This window comes from Eretmochelys imbricata, chromosome 7 (assembly GCF_965152235.1).
Source record: "Eretmochelys imbricata isolate rEreImb1 chromosome 7, rEreImb1.hap1, whole genome shotgun sequence".
Classification (NCBI taxonomy): Eukaryota; Metazoa; Chordata; order Testudines; family Cheloniidae; genus Eretmochelys; species Eretmochelys imbricata.
This window is the reverse complement of record NC_135578.1, coordinates 12061268-12087936: the sequence shown is the minus strand read 5'-3', so window position 1 is coordinate 12087936 and position 26669 is coordinate 12061268. Positions and strand designations below refer to the sequence as shown.

General features: G+C 39.5%; 1 protein-coding gene across 1 annotated transcript in view; it reads left to right on the top strand.

The window, feature by feature from the left end:
* Positions 1 to 19626, top strand: part of LOC144267452 (contactin-3-like) — a 116672-nt gene extending 97046 nt beyond the window's left edge. Inside the window, exons 11-20 of the mRNA XM_077821434.1 lie at positions 851 to 968; positions 2331 to 2489; positions 2586 to 2735; positions 4659 to 4729; positions 5564 to 5798; positions 5998 to 6113; positions 9808 to 9994; positions 15337 to 15449; positions 17707 to 17875; positions 19523 to 19626. Of these exons, the coding sequence (XP_077677560.1) occupies positions 851 to 968; positions 2331 to 2489; positions 2586 to 2735; positions 4659 to 4729; positions 5564 to 5798; positions 5998 to 6113; positions 9808 to 9994; positions 15337 to 15449; positions 17707 to 17875; positions 19523 to 19626 (1422 nt within the window). The remainder of the gene's footprint in view (positions 1 to 850; positions 969 to 2330; positions 2490 to 2585; positions 2736 to 4658; positions 4730 to 5563; positions 5799 to 5997; positions 6114 to 9807; positions 9995 to 15336; positions 15450 to 17706; positions 17876 to 19522) is intronic.
* The last annotated feature ends 7043 nt before the right edge of the window (positions 19627 to 26669 follow it).

Below are 26669 nucleotides of genomic sequence, written 5' to 3'. Positions count from 1 at the left end.
GAGGATTGGGCCAAAAGAAATCTGATGAGGTTCAACAAGGACAAGTGTAGAGTCCTGCACTTAGGATGGAAGAATCCAATGCACTGCTACAGACTAGGGATCGAATGGCTAGGCAGCAGTTCTGCAGAAAAGGATCTAGGGGTTACAGTGGACGAGAAGCTAGATATGAGTCAACAGTGTGCCCTTGTTACCAAGAAGGCCAATGGCATTTTGGGATGTATAAGTAGGGGCATTGCCAGCAGATCGAGGGACGTGATCGTCCCCCTCTATTCGACATTGGTGAGGCCTCATCTGGAGTACTGTGTCCAGTTTTGGGCCCCACACTACAAGAAGGATGTGGAAAAATTGGAAAGAGTCCAGCGGAGGGCAACAAAAATGATTAGGGGACTGGAACACATGAGTTATGAGGAGAGGCTGAGGTAACTGGGGATGTTTAGTCTACGGAAGAGAAGAATGAGGGGGGATTTGATAGCTGCTTTCAACTACCTGAAAGGGGGTTCCAAAGAGGATGGCTCTAGACTGTTCTCAGTGATAGCAGATGACAGAACAAGGAGTAATGGTCTCAAGTTGCAGTGGGGGAGATTTAGGTTGGATATTAGGAAAAACTTTTTCTCTAGGAGGGTGGTGAAACACTGGAATGCGTTACCTAGGAGGTGGTGGAATCTCCTTCCTTAGAAGTTTTTAAGGTCAGGCTTGACAAATCCCTGGCTGGGATGATTTAATTGAGGATCGGTCCTGCTTTGAGCAGGGGGTTGGACTAGATGACCTCCTGAGGTCCCTTCCAACCCTGATATTCTATGATTCTATGATATTAACAACTAATTATATAACAACTTTATATATTCAACAGAGTGCATCAGGAGACTTAATGATTAGAAACATCCAACTGAAACACAGTGGAAAATACGTTTGCATGGTAAAGACAGAAGTGGATAGTGTATCATCGGCAGCAGATCTGATAGTACGAGGTAAACTTTGGCTATTTTGCTGATCTTATTTTCTAATGACTTTCGTAGCTGACATTGTGAAACATAGAAGGGGCTAGATTGTGACTTGAACTATACACACATGTAAGTGAGGAAGGGAGAGTATGAATACTTCCCCCCTGCCATGTGCATTCACACACACAGCCCTGCCTGGACCTCTGAACGCCCACTTACACTCTCCTTGGGGTCTGTAGGAGCGAGCGATGGGAGGAGTACTGGCTTCACACCTGCTCAGTGGGTAGTTGAGCTAGTGGGGGAGGGTAGGGATGTAGAAACTTGCGAGTAGAAATGCAGTTGTGAATCAGTACCTCCACCAAAGGAGCAGATAGGCAATTGTGGCCCACTCCTACACCTGCCACTCCTTAGGCTCTGTCCTCTAGACACAATTTAGTCCAAATTATGGAATCTGATGGCATTGATTTTAACTCAAGATTTATTTTAGTTGTTAGAGATTGAATTGTAGCTCCATATAAACTCTCATTACTGGTTAGCCAGCTGAACTTATTGCAAGAAAAACAGCTATAATAGAGTGACGAAAATTCAAAAATCTATATTCATTCAGTGTACTTTAAAATGCACTCGACATTTTACAGTGGTGGCTGAACTGTTGAGCATTTCATCACCCCACCCCCTCGGCAAGGCCAGTCTTCATCTTCTGTTTGTGCGGCACCTAGCACAATGGATTACTGGTCCATGATTAGGGCTCCTAAGTGCTACCACCACCATAATAATAATAATAATAATAACCTCTCCTGTTGTGTGTAGGGAGACCAGAGAGTAAGTGTGAAAAATTGGGACTGTCCCTATAAGATCAGGACATCTGGTCACCCTAGTTGTGTGTGAGGCAAAAGCAGCATCTCTTGCAGGGTCTCACAGAATCAGGATTTTCCAGCATGCTGCAAGAAGCTACCTGGGCAAATTGCTGTCCAGGGTGCTGATCTGATGTTGTGCTGAAAAATTACTGCATCATACAGAAAACAGCTTTAGATAACAAATTGGAGGAGTACAGAACCGTATTAGTAAATTAAAGGGGGACATCAAGGACTAAAGAAAAAGGCATTGCGTTTGGAAAGGTAGAGGAATCCTGCTGAACAAAAGTCCCTGAAAGAACCAATCATCTGTGTTATAGTTTTGGAATGACTATTTCAGAACTTGGTTTTCACAGCTATAAAATACCAGACAGAAGTTCAGGAAATGTGAAAACTGGTATTTTTATTGCAAGCTAAATTGTTTTATTCCTCCCACAGTGCTGGTAAAATAGGAATCAGTTGGGGCTGTATTTGAGGGTTTTGCTACCTTCACAACATACCACCAACTTCTCAGTCTGCTTTCTGATTGTATTAGGCTCCCCTGGCCCTCCTGAACATGTGAAAGTGGATGAAATAACGGATACCACAGCTCAGCTCTCTTGGCAAGAGGGTGTAGATAATCACAGCCCAGTCACTACTTACGCCATTCAGGCGAGAACACCATTTTCAGTGGGCTGGCAGAGAGTCACAACAGGTAAAACGAGAAATCTTCTTGTAGTGTCTATATCCATTTGAAATGGTTGTTTAAGGGAGGGAGAAGTTTCTAATGCCCCACGATTTTATTGAATAGTCCCTGATGTCATCGATGGAAACACTTACACAGCCACGGTAGTGGATTTAAATCCTTGGGTTGAATATGAATTTCGTGTCGTTGCCAATAACAAAATTGGAGGTGGAGAACCTAGTTTACCCTCAGAAAAAGTAAGAACTGAAGAGGCAGGTTAGTGGGTTTTTCTATTTGTTTGTTTATAATTAAAATGACTTGGCTACAAAACAGCATTCAGACCTATGATCCTTTTCATACAAATTTTGAACTGTCCAATATAAAGGCACATAACTAATTTGTTTGTGATTTTTCCATGCAGCTAAACGAGTGGCCTTGCTCCACTGCTATCATCAACCAAAATCCCAGTCCATGCTACAGCATGCTGAGATCTCATTGTGTTCAGTCAGCTATGTAGAGGCTAAAGATTTCAATGGATGTAGAGGGGATTTCTTTATTTCATTAAATAAAGGAGTACAACAGTGCAAGTTTCAACATGGGGGTTGCTTCACATTTGCACTTAGTTCAACCAGAAGAAAGCATCATTTGTACTAGACCAGGGGTGGCCAACCTTTGGCTCTGGAGCAACATGCAGCTCCTCAGAGGTGAATATTCGTCTCCTTGCATAGGCGCCAACTCCGAGGTTGGACTTACAGGCGCCAACTTTCCAGTGTGCTACAGGGTGCTCACTGCTCAACCCTTGGCTCTGCCCCAGGCCCTGGTCCTGCTCCACTCCTTCCCCCAAGGCCCCCGCCCCTTCCCCTGAGTCTGCTGTGCCCATGCTCCTCCTTCCCCCCTCCCACTCCCCCACGCCTCCTGCACACCACAAAACAGCTGATCACGGCGGGCGGGAGGCGCAGGGATGAACGGTTCAGTGCTGATCGGCAGGTGGGAGACACTGGGGGCAGGAGGGTGAGCTGACGGGGGGCTGCTGACGTATTACTGTGGCTCTTTGGCAATGCACATTGGTAAATTCTGGCTCCTTCTCAGGCGCAGGTTGGCCACCCCTGTACTAGACAGTAACCAGTTGTTTACACAGTACTTCATGGGAGCGCTGCCTTCCTCACACACTTAATGTTCTGCCCTTAGCGCTATTGAATACTCACAGCTGATGGATAACAAAGCACACAGTCTGGTGCTCACATGCTAAGATAAGGAAAACCAATTTTAATCACTACAGGATGGAATTACTAGAGAAGGTCACTAAATAGTTGCATTTTCTCTGAAGCACTGAAGTATTAAAGGAGTCTTTAGAAAAAAAAAGAAGAAAGCAAAGCACAAGGCTAGAAAATTACTCTATCCAACAAGACCTGTTTTTAATGCTTGAGAAACACAAGGAAACTTGAGTATAAGTGAAGAGAAACTTGGAAACTTGAGTATAAGTGAAGAGTGGGATTTTCTTTTTAATCAGCATCATAAATGTTTATAGAGTATACAAAGAGTTGGAGCATAAATTATGCACGTATGATTATCTAACAGTAATATTCTTCTGCTCAGGACATGGGAGGGAATTATTCAATAATCATCATTCTCATGAAAATCTAATGCTGTCATGCTGGCAAGGTTACTGCTAATTTCTTTATCCTGAGGTTAGGTATAGTTGTAATTTTTTTTTCATTCATAGATCAAGTTAGTTTGGTTAGTTCTGTCACTTTTGCTTTTCTTCTTCCCTTTTGATCTTGGTGCACCTGGTACATATAAGACATGTGTCCCAAGAGAATATGTTGATGAATTCCAATAAGGTGGTAGTTACACTAAGTAAGAGCATTGCACAAGTGGTCTGTGTCGCGTACCCAGCATGATGGCTTGTAGCATGTCTCAAGTTGTTCGGGGGCTCTTAAATTTTAAACCACAAATGTGACATAGGGTGCAATCCTACAGATCAGTGAGCTCCTCCTGTAAGTTCTGTGCCAAGCAAAATGAGTGCAGGAAGTACTTGGTGCTTTCTTTCACAACGGTGGAGAAACAACTGCCCTGTTTTGAGCAACAAAATTGAGTAAAACTCTGAGTTCCCTTCAAAGCATAGATTAGTGTCATACAATGTCATCTGTTTAGTATGTGTCTATATGTTTATCTAAACTATGTGTTTCTTCTTCACAGTTCCTGAAATAGCTCCATCTGAAGTAAGTGGGGGAGGAGGCAGCAGGTCTGAACTTGTCATAACATGGGATGTAAGTTTTCTGGCAAGAGATATTCTTCCAAGAATAACTCTTTTCATTCAAATTCCCATTCAGAGATCAGCCCCCTTGCATTCAGCAGCATCTCATCTAGGACATATGAGTGTGGTAACGTTCTATAATGTGAGCAATGCATATTTCCTTCCCGCTTTCACTTCCATTAGTTACTGTCTTAGAACAGAATCAACAGAAAATATAGTTAACATGCCTGAGACTACTTCTGGCTTAGCACAAATGTTAAGAGAAGTGTAGAAATATTGTTGAAGAGTCAGGCAGAAGAAGTATGCCTTTAATTTTGTCCACTCCCAGTGGCATTCTGGAGCTTCTCCTTGATTCTGCTAGTTTTGGACTTCCCAGGCTGGCATATAAGAGTAAAGAAGACAGTTGGGTAACACTTTATATTAAGGGTTTCATTTATAAATTGTTTATAAAAGGTTAATAAATGTTATAAACATGTTACATTCATAAGAACTATGTGTTATAGATGGTTCTCACTTCAGTAGATGTTAAATAGTTATAACCCATAGTAATAAGCAAGTGTTGTCCTCATGAACTTATTAATTTTTCATACAAATATCAATTAATCATTTTAATCCTTTATAAAAAATTTATAAATGGAACCTTAATATAAAATGTGACCAACATTTTTTAAAATATTTATTCAGTGTCTGTCAATCCAATTTACTTAGTGAAAAACAAGCAACGTTACTAACAACATATTCTGTTGTTAAAGGCAGTCTTACAGTACAAATTGTGAGGTGGCCTCAGGGGAGCACTCTTTAATATACCGTACATAGCCCATGAACTTGTATCCTTGTTTTTGCACAGCCTGTTCCTGAGGAATTACAAAACGGTGAAGGATTTGGATATGTTGTTGCTTTTCGACCTCTTGGCATTACAACATGGATACAGACTGTAGTCACATCTCCTGATACTCCAAGATATGTCTTTAGAAATGAAAGCATCCTGCCATTTTCACCATATGAAGTCAAAGTTGGTGTATATAATAATAAAGGAGAAGGACCATTTAGCCCAGTAACCACAGTGTTTTCTGCTGAAGAGGGTATGTGTTTGAATCATCTCTTGAATGGTTTTCTTAATGTGTGTTTGATATGATAATATTACAACAGCTAAATGAATATTTGCTTAGCAGATATCATTAAGGCCATTTTCAAAAGCCGTGCTGACATTTTTATTTTCCTCTTTACCTTTTACCATTCCTGTTTACTATTGTTCTCTTATATTTTTATTTTCAAATACAGAGCCTACCATAGCACCTTCTGGTGTCTCTGCAAAAAGCTTGTCATCTTCAGTAATTGAAGTTTCCTGGAATGCCATTCCTTGGAAAATGAGTAGTGGACGGTTACTGGGTTATGAGGTAAACCCTTTTAACTATGCTCCCTCCAGTAAGGTAGCATGACCATAATTATGTTTTATTTCCTAATCATTGATTTGTGGCTTAGCAGTCATGCACTATGTTCAAATAATAATAAGAATATAGCAGTAGGAATATATTACCGATCACCTGACCAGGATGGTGATTGTGGAATGCTCAGGAAGATTAGATAGGGTCTAGAAATAGAAAACTCAATAATAATGGGAGGGGGATTTCGGCTATATGGACTGGGTACATGTCACCTCAGGGTGGGATGCAGACATAAATTTTCTAGACACTATTAATGACTAATACTTGGATCAGCTAGTCCTGCAACCCACAAGGGGAAAGGCAATTCTTAATTTAGTCCTAAGTGGAGCAGGTACGTATCATCTTTATTTAAACTGACATTGAAATTTGAGTACAAAATAAACCAGGCCCAAAATCCGTTTGAAATATTATAGGGGATATAGCTTGCTGAGTCTTCAAGGTAGAGAGCAGCTGATTGGCTGCGGACCCAAGTTTCACAGCAGAGCTGTTCTTTCATTTTTTTGCCGTTATCTAGCTGCCCAGTTTGGTAGTCCAGCCTATCTGAGATGGCCATCCTATTCAAACAGAAACGGGGAGGCTGGTCTGTTTCAGAGAGAGACAAGATGACCCACATAATCATCTTGCCAATAACGAGGACTATGGCCCTCCCAAACTCATGCTGACAAAGGATTTTTACTATACTGTGCTGTGTGTGATTCAGTATTAGAACAAAGAGATATCTGTATAGTGTGTAAATGTATATATGTAATGAGATTCAAAGTGCAGAGATCCTGGGGGCCAGAACCTGATCCTTCTTCTCACTGCTAATGCAATGGTCCAGAAGTACCAGTCAGCTAAAGAACTAGCTTAACTATGTCCCTGAGAATTCCCCAGCATGTGATATGCATACAAGATACTCCTGTGGCAATTCTGCACCACTGCACAGGCACAGAATTTATGTCCCCCGCAGATGTCTTTGTTTCCCTGCACAAAAATGACTTTCTGATGGGAAAGCAAAGGGAATCCACAAAAGCGGTCATGCGACTCTTCCCAGAAGTATGTTTCAGGTGCCCAGGGCATGCGGCAGAGAGGTAAATCACTGTGGTGCAGGAGGCGGTACTGGGGAAGGCCCAGCTGGTGGCTCCTACCCTGCATCGGGCTCAGCTGCTAGTCCTGGATGGGCAGGGGAGGATGGTACTTCCTCTTACCCTGCACGGCATCCGGGGCCAGGTCAGACCTACCCCCAGATTTCTCCCACGGCTGTAGGAAGCTCTGCAAACTCCCCTCCCCCACCGTGCTTCCTGCATCCATTGCTCCTCAGCTGCAGGGGAGAAAAATCTCTGTACAGGGAGCTGCTCCCCCATCCGTCCAACCCCCGTGCATCCAGACCCTCTCATACCCAGACTATCACACCAAGCCTCAACCCCCCACAACCAAATCCCCCCCCCCAACATGCCCCACTGCCCCTGCAGCTGGACCACCCCGGCAAGCCACCCACACCCAGATCCCCTCCACACACACTGAGCCGCAACCAGCTCCACCTGAATCCCAACCCCACTGAGCCCCATTCCCCCAGCATCTGGATCCCCCCACTGAGTCTCTCACACCCAGACCCCCCTGCTGAGCTCTGTCTCTCCATCACACAGACGCAGACCCCACCTGCTGAGCCTCATCCACTTTCATCTGGACCCCCCATGAAGAGTCCCATTACCGTTGCACCCATAACCCACCAACAAGCCCCTGTGCATCCAGATCCCCCCCACACCCGGATCCCCCACTGAGCCGGCCACACCCAGATTGCCCCACACAGAATCCTCTCAACTCAACCTGGATTCTCCCCCACACTAAGCCTCTCCACACTTGGATCCTGCCTTGCTGAGCCTGCCTGCCCACACCTGGTGCACTTGACACAGAGGGTCAGGGCTCTGGGGTGTTTCTGGGGCAGGCCTGGTCCTTGCACTATGTCAGGGTCCTTGCGCTAAGTCACCACTGAGTCCATGTCCCAGGATAGGGAGCTGTACAGTGATCTCCCACCTCTGTGCAGCCAGTGGCCCGTGCTCCCCAGTGCCATGCTGGAGCCTCCACATTTTTTTTTTGACAAATAAAATTTGCAGAATTTTGAAGAATTTTAAAGTATTGTGCACAGCATTTTTAAATTTTTGGTGCAGAATTCCCTCAGGAGTAACAAGAGAAAGAAGCTGTGGCTGGGTATCCCACCTGGCTGATGCTCCATTTGTCAGAATGGGCCCTTGGTTCCTCACATAGCCAGATGTTAATTGGAACAACATTCAGGGTGACAAGGGCTTGGCTGGTTCCCAGTTGGCCTCAGTATCTGTGAGCTACAAAAGATTGCATACAGCCACCATGGCTCCTTCTCTCGAGTTGTGCTAGTCACAATCTTTGCCTATATTAGCACTGGTAGAAAAGGAAGAATGCAAATTTTACTGGTCTTTTGAAAAAAAATTATAAATATTTCTTGAAAATCTGGATCAGTTCTAGCTGACATTGTAGTACATAAAAACAGCTGTACTGGGTCAGACCAAAGATCCTTCAGCCCAGTATCCTGTCTTCCAACAGTGGCCAATGCCAGGTTCCCCAGAGGGAATGAACAGAACAGGTAATCATCAAGTGATCCATCCCCTATTGCCCATTCCCAGCTTCTGGAAAACAGAGGCGAGGGACACTGATGTCCAATGTACTGGTTATATATAGTAGATGATTTATTTTCTCTCGCTCTGACTAAGCTTGGTGTCTCGTTCCGAATATCTTTGAGAGCCCACCAGAATGGGCATGTATTGTATAGCGATGCCTGTGATGGTAGTCCTGGCTCTCTCTCTCTCCGTCTGTGTCAAGCTGATATTTTTTGAATGACAGCTTTAATTTCCAAAGGAACTGTTGTATACGATAAAGTGTTCTAATGAGTTTAATGTGTGTTGTATTATTTTTTGTTTATTATTGTTAATCATGTTTGTTACGATAGTGCCTAAGGACCAAGAATGGGGCCCCATTGTGATAGGTGCTGTACAAACACCAAATACTAGACAGCCCCTGCCCGGAAATGCTTACAGAAATGCTAAATAAATGAGGCAGACATAGGGTGGGAGAAGGGGTAGAACACACAAACAGAGTGAACAATATGTTGGCAGCAAACGTCATGTTAGTTCTATGATTTTTGGGGGTGGAGGGCCTAGTTAGGAGGGTACCAGCTACATGGAAAGAAAAGTGAGGGGAGAGGTGACATTGAAGAGAAAGGGAGGTTAGGGAGACAGGGCAGGAAGATGAGGATAAGAGGGGCACATATGGAGGGAAGTTGAGGTGAAGAGACTGTAAGGGAGGGAGTGGGTGGAGCAAACAGCCAATCGGCACAGGGCAGAGAATGTAATGATGAACTAATGCTTTTCCTCTGTCATCATTTTCCTTCAAATAGTCTCTAACATCTCAGTTTCCTCTTTTCTATAACCACACTAAGAGAGAAATATTACTTTGAAAGGTAAAACCAGATAGGCAATAGGGATGCTATTTTCATAGGATATGTATTACTTCTGGAACTTTAAGGTAATTCCACCATTTTCAAGAGAGAAAAAAGCACTTACAGGAATCAAACATAATAGTGTGTATGAACATTATGTCACAAAAGCATTTTAACTCACTATGTTTTGTATCCTAGGTCAGGTACTGGAATAATGGTGGAAAAGAAGAATCTTCAAATAAAGTAAAAGCTACAGGGAATGAGACATCAGTAAGAATAACAGGCTTGAAGAGCAACTTAGTGTATTACACAGCTGTCCGGGCATACAACAGTGCTGGGTCAGGACCCTTTAGCGCTACAGTAAATGCCACCACAAAAAAGACACGTGAGTATCATCAGTCTAAATAAATGAGGGGAAGGCCATAATGGATTTTCATCATTTACTGGCAAAAGGGAGAACGTGTGCATTATTGGGAATGATGAGAGGAACAAATGAACCAGACTTTCATATAAAATAGAACACTCACCATTTTTCAAATTCAACCTCCGAACCAACACCCACTTCTGTGGATGTTGTGCATGATCATGGTTATGCAAAAATCAAACATGCTTATGGACTTGACTCACTGAAAGTCACCACCTCTGATTTCCAAACATTTGTGAATCTGGGCTGCTAAATTCTTCTTACTGACGGAGAATTTTCAAAAGTCAGGTTTGATTTTATTATATTGAAAAACAAGCTTCTGCTATATGGAACCAAGTGACTCTCTGAATATTTCATGGCTTTATAATATAAGTTCTCTAGAGCCTGACTTTTGAGGTGGACTGCAGTTCACGCAAAACAATCACTCATGTTGACTCTTGTGTTCTCTTGCCCAAATTACTCATAAGATACCACTTTACTACCAAAACAAGATTTAACTCCGGAGAACACACAAATAATCAGAAAGGCTGTGATAATTTCCACAGAACAGGAAATGTTTTGTGTGTGTTCTGATGTTTAAACACAGTTCAGAATCAAAGCCATACATTTTGAAGCATTGCTTTTTAACTAACATAAATCCACAAGTAAATCTGAATAGAGGGCCAAATATATACTCAGAGCCAGACTCTGATATATTTACTAATGCAATTCTACCTTGAGTAGTCCCATGGCCAATGCCATTATGTGAGCCAGTTTATCAGACTCTGTCCATTGAAGAATAGTACCAATAAAGTTAACATCATTATGGCTACTCACATGAGTAAGGCAGGCAGGATTTTGCCCATTAGAATTAAAAAAGTGTTCCATAGAAATGCTAACTATTATTGTTTTATTAGAATGGTTAGATTATAGTATTGTCGATTCTACTATATCCCGTATCAAAAAGTGTTAAGTAAAAACACCACTGCCAGTTTAAATATCATTTTACTGAGTGTTCTTGCTCATATTTTTGTGCAAGTTTTCTTCCCTAAGTCCGCTGATTACTGCCTGACCCATTCACTGATGCTGCAGTCCTAATTTTGTGACATTGTGGTGTCTTGGAAGAATATATGTGATACAAAACCACTTGACTGTGGTAATTATTGAATTAAGGCCTCATGCCATTGACTTCAGTGGGCTTTGATTTGGCCCTGAATGAATACATCTGGTAGATGGAATGGGCTGATTAAAAAGTTTCTAGCTACACACCGATATTTTGGTAGTGAGTAATGAAGGTAAATAAATTATGCTACAACAGAAGTATGTGGCAATTTAAGATTGTTTTGTATCCCTCAGATTAAGTGAAAGTAAACAGCTTTCTGCACAACTTTAGTACTCATGTAAAGAACTTTAATGTTTCAAGTCTTCTCATCTTCTCTAAGGAAAACTTTAATTCAAACATGGCTTTTTCAGAATTGCTCCAAACTTTCTACTCATGAAACATTCCTCGTCAGAGAAGAATGACCATCTTATCCCTTTCTTTTCATTCTCTACTTTCTTTTGAGCAGAACTGTTTGAAGAATTTGAAAATTCAAAAATTTCAGTGAAACATGGACACATTTTTCATTAAAAGTTGTTGAAAATAAGTGTTCCTTTCTTCCATCAGCTCCATCAGTTTTAAGCTTTTTAATTCCCACCAGTACCCCCTCAGATCTTCTTGAATAATGCACTTCTTATTGTGCATATGATTATAAATGTTACAATTGCACTTCCCACATTTTAGCATAGAACCTCTAAGATATTAGTTAATATTAACCTCTAACATGAGACATACAAGTCACATACCATAGTCATGGATCATGAGAGTTCAACTTCAGTCTATATAATGGTCAATGTTCTCTTCATAATCACTGCATTATGCCTAAAGCTAATGTTCCTCGACCTTTTCAGGCTGGCAAGTCCTTATTCAAAGAAAAAAAAATTGTGCCCCCCCTTCATATCTTATAAAAGTAAGAGTAAAAAGACAGTGTTTCAGTGCTAAGCCTATATAAATGTATTTGTGGGTGTGTTTTGCGAGGTTGACAGAAAACTTGACTTGCATGGGTAAGGCTGTTCAGAGAAGGGGGAAAGCAAGATTTTCTTTGCATTAGATTGTTATAAAGTTTGCCTCACAACTCCAGTGATTGATTGCTTCTGGGGGTCTGAAAGCACCAGTTAAAAACACTGCTGTAAGCCATACTAAATTGTTTCCATTGCAGGTTCTGTATCAACCACCTTTGAAAATATGTTTCCCCTTGTTAAATATTATGCACACTTTCATATTTCGAAGAGAGTATCATCACTTTTTTTTTTAACCTTGCAAGAGTATCACTGAAGGTGACTTCCTAGCAAAGGCTGTTAAAACTTGCCCTAATAGCTTCATTGTTTTCAATCCCATCAGGCAGAACTAAAAGCAGAGGTGCAATATATTGATCCATCAGAGCAACTCCCCTATTTTAATTCCCATAAATCTAATGGTAAAATTCATTTTGTGTCACCATGCCAGGAATAAACCTAATTAAAACTCTCTGAGGGAAAGTCAACCAGTCACATTTCATTTTTAATAGGTTTCAGTTCAGCATGGGACTCATAATTCCCATCATGGTCAATTATCTCACAGTTGGTCTATAATGATTAGATGCTCTCTCTTAATTGAAACTTCTTGATGTAGTATAGAGAGATGCAAATATAAGTTTCTGTATAGGCTTGGCAACTGGTAAAGAAGGTCCTGAAATGAAGCAAGAAGGAATCAGTTATTGTAATATCTCCTGCAGCAGAATACTCCTGTTTAGGTTATCATGTTACTGTCCTAGCCATTGGAGAGGCAGAGATCGTTTTCAAACGACCATAGTTCTATTAATTATAAACTTAACATAAAGCTAGTAAGCTGTGAATTCAGCTTATAGAGGTTGGGTTAAGTCAAGGACATTGTGCAAGAGAACATTTTAGTTATTTGCATAGGAGAGAAGTCAGTGGAATAGTGGACTAAAACTATCACATTCCAAACACTGGCTGTTGGACGTTAACTGTTTTGGGGAGAATTAATTTTTCTTCAGAAAAAAGCGTTTTGAATTTTTTCAGTAAGTTATAGTCTGTTTATCCCAAATATTTGACAGAATATTTTTGCAACATATTTTAGGTTTAAACATTGCATTGTGTATTTATCTTTATGCGAATTAATAGTTTTAAACCAAAAATCAAGAATGGCTGTTCTGCCTTAAAAACCTTGAATTATGCAAAAGTTCAGATAAACAACTGTGCAAGTCTTCACTCATAGACCCAAATGATAAAACAATTTAACATTTTTTAATTACTTGCAATTTTTATAAAATTCATTAGAACATATGTTCTGCACTGAAGGCCTAATTCAGCAAGGTACTTAAGCATGTAACTAACTTTAAGTATATCAGTGGTCCCGGTGAAGTCAGTGGAACTATTCACATCCTTGGAGGTGGGCAAAATTTGTCATGCAATTTTTTGTGTGTGTGTGCACAAAATGCAGGTTCCAGTTGTTTCAGGTCATGAAAGAATTCATCGATTTGGGTCAATTTTGGCAAATTGTTTTGGTCAAATAAAAAAAATCAGAAATGTCAAAACACTTCATATTGGCATTTCTGAAACAAAATATTTTGATTTTTTTGTCTTGGAAAGAGGTTTTGTTCTGGAAGTTCACTTGGTTTTATTATGAAAACATTACAAAGGTTAAAACCCTCAAAAATGAAATGTTCTGTTCTGAGTCAGACAAAACATTTCATTTGATCTGAAATAATACTTTTTTTTACTTTTCTAATGTCAGTGGATATTTTTTAAATTGTTTCTGTTGATCCAGTTCAGCCAATTTTTTTTTTTTTTTGGTTCATCCACTGAAGTAACTTGTGAGTTACTTCGGTAAGTCAAATGGTAGAGGCCTTTGATTCATGCATAATTATTGTGTATTTTTCCACTTGTGTGAAGATGTCATATTACTATTTTGCTATGAGTTTAAAGGAACAATTTATTTATTCTCAAACCCAATCTTAATATCAATGTGTGAGAACTACGAAAATACGCTATAACACTCAGCTCTCGGGTATAAAAAACTTTATTTGACAAACTCCTTTTATATATATAGAAATTGGATATTAGTTCATCAAGGTAAATCCTACTTAGTAATCAGAGCAAGGAAAATACTGGAAAAAGAGAATATTTGCTTGACTTTTTAAAATGAATTCTCAAGCCTTATCTATACACCTTTTGTGTCTGCTTTGTATGAACATATGTGAGGTCCAGATTTACTGATATGCATGTTCATAGAAAAATTACAAAGTTTCTTATGTGAAACAATTTTAGTTTTGTTCCAGTGAGTATTTGCACTCAAAATGCTCATACTACAAATTCCACCAAAGGTCATTACCATAGTTTGATATTGGCCGTTCTGCACCAAAGCTTAGACTTATGTTCCTTGAGCAATAGCTAACTCTATTAGCTGGCAGCTTTAGTAGGCTGTTATACTTTTCAAGTGTGTTATGTGCTCAGGACAAGATTTTCAGAAATGACTGGTGACTCCAGATGCCTCATTCTTTAGGTTCACAACTTGAGACACTAAGGGATCCTGATTTTCAGAGGTTGTGAGCTTGTTTTTGAATATCTGGGCCCTTCGAGTTGTCTCAAAAATTTGGGCACCCAACATTTACTAGTCCTTTTTGAAAATCTTGGCCTTATCCTGTCAGGGATCAGAGAGAATACTATGTGATTTATCTGACCAATGACCAGTCTGACTGCAGCTCTAATGAGAATTATTGAAAACTTACAAATAACTCTTCATAATCATACCACAGAGTAAAAAAAAAAGTAGCAAAAGAAATATCAAATACTTTTGCCATAACCAATAAATTCAAATAAAGAAAGACTAAATTTGTCAAACAAGTTATTCATTGCAAAATATTTGTAGTCTTAACAAAATGTTAAAGATGTAAAAGGTCTGTATCATCATTCCACTTACTATAATTTGTTCTAATTCATTATTTTTATATCTTGATACAAAAGCTTTTATCTGGCCATGTTCAATGAAGGACCATAGATTAATAAGTCAGAAATAACATTTTTGTGTGTCTCTATTTATCTCCTCTTCTGTTTTTCCAATTTAGTCTCTGAACCATACAGTCTACAAATGATGATGCTCTATTTGAGTTGCTTTTACATCTAACATGTAATGACAGTCAATTACCTGAACTATTATTTGCTGATGTATAATAAATCACTAATGCCAAGTAAATTAAAATCATGCTTTCATTCTGTATTTCAAGCACCCAGTCAGCCTCCAGGAAACGTTGTATGGAATGTTACAGATTCCAAGGTAGTACTGAACTGGGAGCAAGTGAAAGCAATGGAGAATGAATCCGAAGTAACTGGATATAAGGTAGGTAAAAACAGTATAGCTAGAGTACTTTATGGCAACACACTTTAAGCTTGTTCATTTCCAAGGCAGCAAATGTAGAGTTTAAAATGCTTGCAGATGCAGCCATTTTGCATAACTCCTGATCATGGGGTGCATGACACCACTCCCAAAAATCTTTACCGCACCTCCTTTTTAGAGCCATTGTTTATTTTATTTCCTTTGAAACAAAACAAAGTGAGCCAGATCCTTGGCTGGTGGAAATTGTCACAACTGCAATGCTGGCCCAACTGATTTAGTATTGCCATGTGTCAAACTGATAATTTCATGGCTTTTTAACTATTGTGGGAAAACTTCCACTGCCTTGATAAAACTTTTGTTGTTAATAGTATTCTAGCAGCAAACAATGTTCAGAGAGTTCTGTAAATCTATATGTGCCCTGTACAGTTGCTATCTCTTTAGTTAATTACAGAGGATGCTACTACAGAGCTACAGTTGTTTGAACTCCTCAGTGTTATTACTGTAAACAGTACTTGTATCACACGTCTGAATTCTGGCAGCATTTTCGAACCATTCTGGGTTGTGTTAACAAGAGACTGATGGTTGGTTACAGCCTATGAAAGGCACCTGGAAAGTTAGGTCATTGGGCTTGCAGGTCATAGTTGGATTGCAAATATACATAGTCACAGATTCAACCCTAGCTCTTCTGCAGTATTTGACACAGCATTAGGTTGCCTTGGCTGTAGCTTCAATAAATACAATACAAACGCCTACTACTGAAGTCTTGTTACACTGGGTAAAAGTTTTCAAAAGCACCTAAAACCCATTTTACAAAGTGACTTAGGCACTTAGAGGAGAGATCATTACCCCTGCTTCAGACTGTTTACGCCAAGTAAAAGGGCCCTGGAGCAGCATCAAGGGGCCCTGAAAGCCCCACATTTGCCAGGGGAGAATTCTCCCAGCACAGCCATTATAAAGGAAGAAAGCCATAAAATTGTTCTCCGAGGTCCACCTCGCATGAGTCGTGCTTTGAGGGACATGTCTTGGCTCAGAGGTGGGGCTGAGAGTGGGAGGGGTGTGCCAACGCTATAAAGATTCTGAGCAGTACTGTAACCTACAGGGCAACGCAGGAGGCTGTCATAATGTAGATAGTGTTGTAGATGTGTTGGTCCCAGGAAGTCAGAGACACAAGGTAATATCTTTTACTGGACTGACTTCCTTTGGTGGCAAGCATTCAAGCTACATCGAGCTCTCCATCAAGACCTGAAGAAGAGCTCTGTGTAGCTCAAAAGCTTGTCTCTTTCACCAACTGAATAAAATTTGGCCCAGTAAACTTGTCCCTATAATGTAGATAGACACTGGCAACTTATGGTGGGATGTCATGCCTACATTTCCAGTGGACTTGTGCTATTTTTTCACTCCATTCCCACCGATACCATTGGGAGTTGTGTTATTCTCGTGCAATTACCACTGGCATCCAAGGATGACTCTGAGTGCAAGAATTCGTCTGATGGATGCTATTCTGGGGGAAGCATTGGATCAACATATTCTCTGGGCTTTCAGCCCATGCTATCTTCCCAGTCAGGCCACCTACTCTGGAAGCTGTGCTGGCCAAATCCAGACCTTATGGGAGAAAGGGGGTTGTGGGCACATTGGCCTACTGTGACACCATCACCAATAATACCCTTTCTCCTCCAAGGACAATTTTTTAACACTGGGCTGTAACCCTGGGTTACCTCAATGGAAGCCGACATAACCCAGAGCTGGATATAGCTCCCAATTTAAAATGCAACAGGACACATGCAGTTAAGTTCCATGACAGAATAATCATTCAATACTTGCTGAACTTATTCCAGTATAGCCCATAATTTCCACATTTTTATTAACTCCCTTCTCTGCGTCCCCTTTCTATTTATTGCTTGAAGTGTTTGATCTAGATAATGACAGGTTCCAAGTGGAGGGATAATTTATAGAACAATAAATTACTAAGAAACTCAAGAGAATATATTATTCATTTGTTATCATTATATATTGTGCCATTTTAGATTAAAGCTGGGATAAAAGAGCTTGATTAATGTTATCTGCTTTTATTGCCTTTCTAGATATTGAGTATAATTCTGCTACATGAAGTCAACCAAAACTGAGATTTTTTTCCCCTGTATTTTTTTTTTAGAATTTAACCCTTTTTCAGAAAACAAAATTCAGAGCAGTACATGGTGGAAGAAACACTGCATGCAGCATCACCAAAAATTCTGTTTGTTTTTTTCTGTTGTTGTTGCAGGTTTTGTTCAGGACTAGCAATCAAAACCATGTGAATGAACTGAACACAAATACGACATCAGCAGAACTTTTACTCCCATTCAATGAGGATTACATCATAGAAATAAAAGCAACAACTGATGGTGGAGATGGCATTAGCAGTGATCAGATCAGGATTCCCAAACTGACTAGTATGTAGTCACTGATATGAGGTGTCGTTATTTTGTCTTACAGTAATGCCTAGAAGCCTACTGATATCAGAACCCCACAGTACTAGGCACCATACATATAGCTTAGTAAGAGATGATGCATGCCATGAAGAACTTACATTTTAAACAGGCAAAGCGTGAGGGGAAAACAGAAGTACAGAGAGGTGGAGTGATTGCATAAGACCACACAGCTTGTCAGTGGCAGAGCTGGGAAGAGAACCCAAGTCATCGGACTCCTAGATCAGTGCCCTGTCAACGCTGTGGTTCCTCTGTTGACATATTGTCTGACATTTCATTCCAAAACTTAGTGGCAAAGCGGATGCGGAAGGAGCATAAATTCTGATCTTTGTTGCTCCAGGTTGTGAGAGTCCAAGTAAGTGTCGTGCTGATGCTCTGCTCAGGGTGACGTCATCTTGTTACATAAGTACCTACTATAGGTTGATCAAAGGACTGGAGAGAGGAACTCACTTGTATTCCTGGCTAGGTAACCTTAACTTGAACTCCCTGGCCATCTAGAAAGAACGCAGATAGTGACAATGTTCGGAAAAGGAAGTCCCTTAATATAGGGACTGGGAATATATAGGACACTGGGAATGCTTAGGCTTTAGAGTTTCTCAACATGAAGTCAATGGGGCTTCACTGATTTACCCCAGTTGAGGATTTGGCCAGGTGTGTGCCTCCTGAAAAAAATTTATGAAAGGTTTTGTTCTGCTAATGTTTTATAAAAGTTCTATACCCCGATGACAGGATACAAGACATACATAATACCGTAAGGATCACGAACGTGACTTGAGCTTAGTTTAATTGAGTTTCACAATGCAAAGTAATGCTAACTAGCATCTGAAATTAACAGAGAAATTGTTAATCATATATACATCTGGGATTAAAGTGCTTCAACAATAGGCATTAAATGGCACCACTAATTTTATATATATATATATATATGTTCCCAGTATTTTGTCACACTGCCTATTTTGTTTTAGTTAACTGAATCATGATTTTGCGCCTGACATCCACAGACAGCAGTTGTGGGAACCAGTCTTTATATGAATGGAGTTCTTACTGATTAAAAGGAAAAAACCCATGCTTGTATGTTGTATGGTAATAAGTTGTTAAAAAGGAAATCAGTTAACATTCACATGTCCTTACTCATGATAAACTTCCTTCTTTTGGATAGGTAAATTACCATGTAAATTAGATAGTGTGTGTGTGTGAGAGAGAGTGAGGTTTTATATATATACATAAGCGTGTGTGTGTATGTATGTATCTTAAAAAATCAGATTTTCATTTTTCATATGGCTCTTTTTTATTTATAATCTTAAAGATGAAGACAGTTCCATGAATGCTCCTGAAATGTGAATGTATTTCAATTCTTTATAAATATTTAGAATTATTTAGTAAACCCTGCCTTGATTAGCTGAAATGAAGAACTGTAATAAATCTTATCTGTAAAATAACAGAGACCGAGATACTCAAAGGTATCTAGGTTCCTAACTCCTACTGCTTTTAATTGGAGTTGGGTACCTAAATAGCTTTGAGGATCTGTCCCAGAGTCCTTACTGGTAACATGTTTTGAGACCTCATATATATTTGCGTTAATTTAATCCCAAACTTTTTCATTTGTCACAGGTATGGATGCAAGAGGTTCTGGTGCATCAATCTGGAACGTCTACAGCTTATCCAGCTTCATACGGATAGTACCTTTCTTGACTTTTAATGCAGTGTTGTGGTGATACATTGTCATTCATTGGATACATTAAATCCGTTACTAACAAAAGTGCTTTTTAAAAAAAAAATGCAGTGGTTATGCATGGGTTTTTTTTCAACTCTGTGTTTTTAAATACTTCATATTCCATTGTAGAGGAAAGTAAAAAAAAAAACAAAAAACCAACCCCACCATATAAAAATTCAGCAAATCCTTTTAAAGGAATCTAAAATGCCTTAATACTTGAACCAAAGGAGTTTACATAATACATTCGTCAAATCTGATGTAAATGAGAGTAAGAGTATTATGTTACAGTTTGAGAGCTTCACAGAGTCTCAGATACACCTTAGCTCTATAATGAACTCCATTTTTTTGCAGCGACACTAAATTGTTTTGAGTATGTCCCGTGTCATTTTGTAGAATAATTCTAATTCACACAAACAGAATAAAATGGATGCATATTTAACTGGAATCTAATGACAAATCTTGGACAATGAGATCTTTTAAAAGCAGTGTGTTTACCAAGTACATTCAGATAAGCTTGCATACTGTCCTTTTATATAATCTACTCTAAATCTACCAGATAATCATAGGTATTAGAGATGGAAAAGACCTAGTCCATCGCCTGTCAATGTTTTGTCCCATTTACCTTTGAAAGTCCAGGAGACAGGGTTTCCAGCACTTCTCTTGGGAGCCACACTTCAAAGGTTTTCTCTTTTTCCTCATAGTCAGCATACATTTTTATACCTCCCTTCAAGAACACAAGTTCTTTCTCTCCATTTATATGTATTTGAATTAATTATAGATTTTTTTTTCTCATTCTCCTACTTCATTCATCTCTTTGCCAGGTTATTGCATACGTGTTTAGCACTATATTCTGTCTTCATAACCTGATCTCTCCAGGTCCCGGATCATTTTTGTTGCCCTTCTCTGAATTCCCACATCCCAAGATGTTTTGGAAAATGCAGTGCCCAGAACTGAGCACTGTATTTTAGGTGCAGATGCACCATGGCCTTATAGAAAGGTACTGTTTCCTTCCTGCTCTGGGATGTGTTTCTTCTGAATATTCAGCCCAAAATTTTCATTGACCCCTTGTCTACCACATCACATTGCAAACTATGCCTGATTCAATATATGCTATTATTCCTATGCTCCCTTTTAGCATTGCTGCTACCCAGATTTCTCCTTTTGGTTGTTGAAAGGGACCTCTGTGTCTAAGCTGGGCTGGCATTCTGTAATAAATCCCATAAACATCGTATAATTCTTGGTATGACTATGGCAATAGTAGCTTTTACTAGATATATAGAAATAGATATATAGATATATATATAAGCAAAGACTTTTTGTCCTTGTTATTACAGAGATTGTTCTAAATCTATGTGTTCCATAGCAATATATAAAAGAGATGCCAAACCTGGTACATTTGATTTTCTACATTTGCAAAGCTTAGCCAGATCATATGTTATTCTATCCTTTCAGACAGCTTTCAGTCAAATAGCAAATTACACAGTGTCAGATGTTCATGTGACATAAAAATGATTTTTTTCAGTTTAATCTCAAAGAATTGTTACAACACAGACAAAAAATCAAAAATATCAACCTCAAGTGAACCAAGATCAGTAAAATTCTGACATCACTGTAGTAATGTTTTAATATGCATTCAGATATCAAATTCATATTAATATAACACACAAACTATTTTGCTAGCTATCCAAGCAAGATCTGTATATACTGTACATACATAGTAAAAACATGAATGGCTAGTTGTTTTTCAATATGGCTAACCATTGACATTTCTAAACAGCCACACATGGGGGGAAACAGACATTCCTAGTAAATATATAGTTCAGTTTCATGCAATGAAAGGTGAATCTTTCTATTCTTGTTTAAGAAATTCTGCAGTGTCATTTTCATGATTATTCTAGTGCATTATTTAACTTTGTTATATATCTCCATGAGATATGTACTGAGTATCTTGTTTCATATTGAAAAGTATGAAATTTATCCTTAAACTTTCAGTTGTGTGTGTATCCTATGGTTATCTGTATGCATTTTTTTCTATTATTCTAATAAAATATTTATAACATTAAGCAATATTGGAATATTTCAGAATATGTTGCCCTCTCAATATCACATATTTGTACTCAGAAGAGCACATTGTAAAGAAGTCCAACCACAACGCTTGCCTATATTCTTAGCAGCATTCCTGCTAACTGCCAGTTCTCTATTTTTTCCCCATCTCTGCTCTTATGAGGCCGGATCCAAAGGGTATATAAGTCAACAGAAAGATTCTCATTGACTTTATTAGGTTTACGTACTCTTTTCATACGTTTCTTATACTGTAATATAGATCTGCCTGGGCCCATTTCCTTAAACATTTAGTCCTTAAACTTGTGTTAGTTTTTGATGACTCTCCACTTCCCTTCCTAATATTTTATTTTCAAGGGAGGCAGTCTTGCCTAGAAGATAGAGCAATAGATTGGCACTCAGAACACCTGAGTTTATTTCCAGCCCTTCTATTGCTTGGTGAATGATGCTGAGCAAGTCACATCACCTAGCTGTGCCTCAGTTTATCCATCTGTAAAATTAAAATGATACCTCCTTTGTAAAGCACTTTGAGATCCCCAGATAAACTGTATTATAGAGGAGCTAAGAATTTATTATTATACATTATTATTATTTAAAGGTATGGAATGTGTACTGAAATGCAAAGAAGTGACAGCCCTTTTATGTCCCTAAGTGCCACCAGCAACAAAGTATCCATTTTTGGCATGCAAGACATGCAGAGTTGGGGGACAGAAGCTAGATTTACTGTTTGAAGACTCCAGTCCTGTAAACAGGGATGTGAGTAGCTTTACTATCCCACTAAGTTCATAAATGTTGTGTTTTCATTCTTTTCCACTCTCTTCTTTAGTTTCTTATCTTCCCTCCCCAAGCTGCATTTGCTCATATTTTGATCCTTCTCCCTATCTCAGCAATAGCAAGACCTGTTTGCATGGCTTCTGCTCAGAAAATTCAGCCGCTCCTTCTCAAGCCAAACTAAAGGAAAATCCAACTTGGGCTTTTCTGCCATTTAAACCTTATGTTCAAAATGGCGTTCAGCACAGCTAGGCAATGTTACTAAGAAGAACGCATGGCCTTCATATCCTGCCAGTTGCTTCTAAATCCAACATATTCTCAGTCTACTAAAAGAGCCAATTATGAACCAAATAAGAGTATGTGACCTCTACCCATGTAGTGTATAGCTGTTCCAAATGGTGCAAGCTTGTATGACAGGAAATCAAAAGGCAACGTAGAGGCCATTTTCTTGGATGAGCAAGTTTTTGAATCCTGTTCCTAGGATTGTGAATTGGCAAGTACGTTTGTGATGAATGAGATCCAAAAGAGCCTTTGCACCATGGTTTCCCAGAGGCTCTGATGAATCTTTGTTTAAGCTGGACTCCATTTGTGAAACTGCACCTTAGCTCAAGAGTCTGGCAAGGTTAATATTTATTTATCCAAGCAGGACTCACTTCGATATGCAATATGAGGTGGGAAAATAGCATTTGTTGGGGTCTTCAGGAAAGTATTTCAGAGAAGAAGAAATGGTCAGTGATGGTAAATGTAACAATATGTGAAAAAAAGCCACATCTCAGTCTATTTCGAAATATTTCATACAGTCGGCCAAATTGCCGTCCTGACTTTAACCAGGTTCTACACACCTTCCATGTTGTAGACCACTGTTTAAAAATCTATCCTATAGGAATTACATTAAAGAACATGGAAAATTATTCATATGATTTATGTAAAATGGTTGATATCACTGTGTGACTACGAAGGGTGAATGCGAAAGTGTTTCTGCTTTTTTATTGGTAAGAAGGGGGGGGGGAACATTTACAAAGAAACTGGCCAATTCTACATCATATCAATAATTCCAAGATGGTGCAAATGATGAATCATTTGAAGCCCCATCAGTGGAGCATAGTTAGTTTGAGTGGTAGCTATAAAACAGAAATCTATTATAAATAGCATCATTTAAACATTAATTTGTATTCATTTAGGCAGCATGTAGCATGGGTGGGGGGAACAGCTGTCCATCCTGTTGTATCCTTGTACTGTAGTTAATTATTCCAAAACATTATACCGAAGCCAAAAGAAGCATTGAAAAATAGAATGCCCAGTGCAATGGAGTCCTGACCCATGAGTGGTCCATGGTCTATCCATTAGGCCACACTGACTCCCTAAAACGCTATGGTAATACAAATCAGCAATAATAAAGGAGGTGGGGAGGTTGGCCAAAGCTCTGAAAGATAAATCCAAGTCTTTATTTCAGTCTGCAAAACAGAGTCACAAAGACGGGTCCTGAAACAAAGACCGCTGAGCAGCAACAACTCAGCTCTGGCATCACAAACACAGGCTCTTGGAGTTCTTTCAACTTTGCCAAAGGAATATGTCAGCTTTTAGGCCCTACTACACATGCCCATGCTTTGATATGCAGGTGTTATAAGCATGGAAGCAAATCTGTATTGTAACTATGTAGTCACAGACCTAACAATCGCTATGCCATGCTTGAAGTGTTTAGATTGCATGGCGTGCAGGACAGCGGTAACCTTAGCCATCAACATACGGCATCTATGTTAGGTGTCTGAATAGTGTCCCTTTCTTTAGAAACTGTTAATGAAGTACAGTAGCAAGAGGCACTGCTAGAAAGTCTTAATTCATTTGTTTTTAGGCTTCAGACTTTTGAGGGAATGTGTTTTAAGTTGTCATTATATAAAATGTGCCCGTATCTCTGTGTAAATGACACATACAAATTAGGGGTGGAAAAAACTCCCAAGTTTCCAGTTCAGATTTAATTGAAAAAAAAAATGGTAGTGGACCGCTTCTCCCAGTTCACAGCTGTGTGAATCTGGCATAATTCCCTTGAAATCAATTACTGTAGTTACTACATATTTACACAGGTGCAACACAGGAGGCTTTGGTCCAAAATCTCTAAGCCCTGCACCAGCATCCTACCAAGGTTCTCCTTGTAAACCCTATTCCTGCTCAGTCTAAGGGTCTTGTTCATGGGTCCTGTCCAAGCTCGGATTTATCTGCGGGAACTTAAATCCCGCATTTCATTCTCAGACAGTTTGCTCTGTCAGATGTGTGGTTGGAAAGTTGGGCTCTTTCTGAATACAAAATAAGTTGAAAACTAATATCGTGTTAGCCATAAGAAATAGTGGAGATCTACATTTTCAACTTTTCTCCAAGCACCAGTAAGTGCATCACCTTTGACTTGCTGGATGAGATTTTCAAAGCTGCCTTAGGCAATTGGATGCCCAATTCTCATTAACGTCATGGGGGATGGACATCCGAACCCCTTAGTGTGCATTCCTCTATATATATATATATATATCGATGGAGACTTTCAAAGCTGCCAGACACAAGGCTGTGGCATTCCCTAGGAATGGATTGCATCCGCTCCACAATGAGCCTCCCTCTTAAGGACGTAACCATGGTCTCATGGATAGCAGTACAGCCACCGGCTTGCCAGGCCAACACAGGATTGTTTTGTAGCAATAGTTTTCATTTTACATGCTTAGCCAAGTTTGTCAGTGCAGCACATTCACACCGACTGGCATTTGCCAAAGGAACAAGTTCAGACACATCCACACTGTGAGTTCTGTCTATTCGAGAGGAAGAAGTTTAGTGTGCTTGTGAAATTCCCTGATAAACAGAAGTGATGGATACCTGTAATACCCTGAATCTTTTCTCCTTAATGTCTTTTAAGGCCTGATCTAAACCTAACGGAAAGATTCACATTGACCTCTGTGGGCTTTGGATCAGGCCCTTACAGAATAATGGCAGAGCGTGTTCTTGACATTAACGAACCAATTTGCCTTTTTATGTATAACTACTGAGTGCAAAGGGGTGTCTTTCCCCCATATCCAGACTGGCAAATTGTGTTTATGAAACCTTTAGTCAAAGCAATTACATTTTTCAAAAGCTAAGCCATGATCCCATAGTAATTTCAGTGGGGCGTCACATAGGATTAGGACCTTCGTGTTTAATTTCTCTCTTTTTATTAGTATTTTGCTATCACCCGCCCTCCGACTGATACCCTGTACTGTATATTTACATAGAAGAGTTGACATTTCCTGTCCCCATTGTCTTGTGTTAGTTTTTCTTCCTTTTGCCTCACAATTTCTCAATAAAATCTCCTTCCCTGCAAAAGAGAATCACTAGTTCTTTCTTTAAAATTTGCTCTTCGTTTGTTTGTGTGGTCTAGAATGTACTGCCTTTCCCACCCCCACCCACCTATCCTATATCTCTCACTTAAGAAACATATATTTTTCCTAACTCAAAACATCTGCTTTGGTTTTGTTGTTGTTTGTTTGTTGACTTCTCTTTTATTGAGACTACTTTCATTGTAAGAATACGATAACAAAGGTCGTGCATGGGGAGGATTTCTTTTCCTTTTTGCACATCATAGAGAGCCAGGAAAACTTGGCCAAACTCACTTTGAATTAAATTCCTTTTCTTTCGGTGCACTTAGTCTCCTAACCACCCTAAATTTTGTAAACGTGACTGGAACTATGTCTGCATGACAATGAAGTCATTTCATTGGCAATCTACCCATTATTAATTTAGCTCCATCAGTATGTTCGGCACTGCCCAGTACAAAGAGTAGGCATGGGGGCTCATTATGATTTTAAGGATTGTATCCTACAAGGTGCTCAGCACCCTTCATTCCCACTGACATTTGAGGGCATGAACCAGGATGAATTCAAATGATGGACTGTACAAATGCTGAATCAAAAGGGTCTGTCAAGAGCCAGAACATGGGTAGGAATGGAGGGACAAGTGCAAGTGACAAAAACATAATAGAATAGCTGCAGTGATGGTGGAAGAGACATGAGAGGGTTTGGGGAGGAAATATAATGGCAACTAACTGGCATAGTTATCAGTGGCTAACAAAACAGTATATTTTAAACAATTCACAACAACATGAGCCTAGTGGCAACGTGATATTTTTTCTAAGTATCAATCCACCAAATCAATTTTCAATTTTACAAGATTTATGAATCACTTAGTTTGAAAGACTTAAGG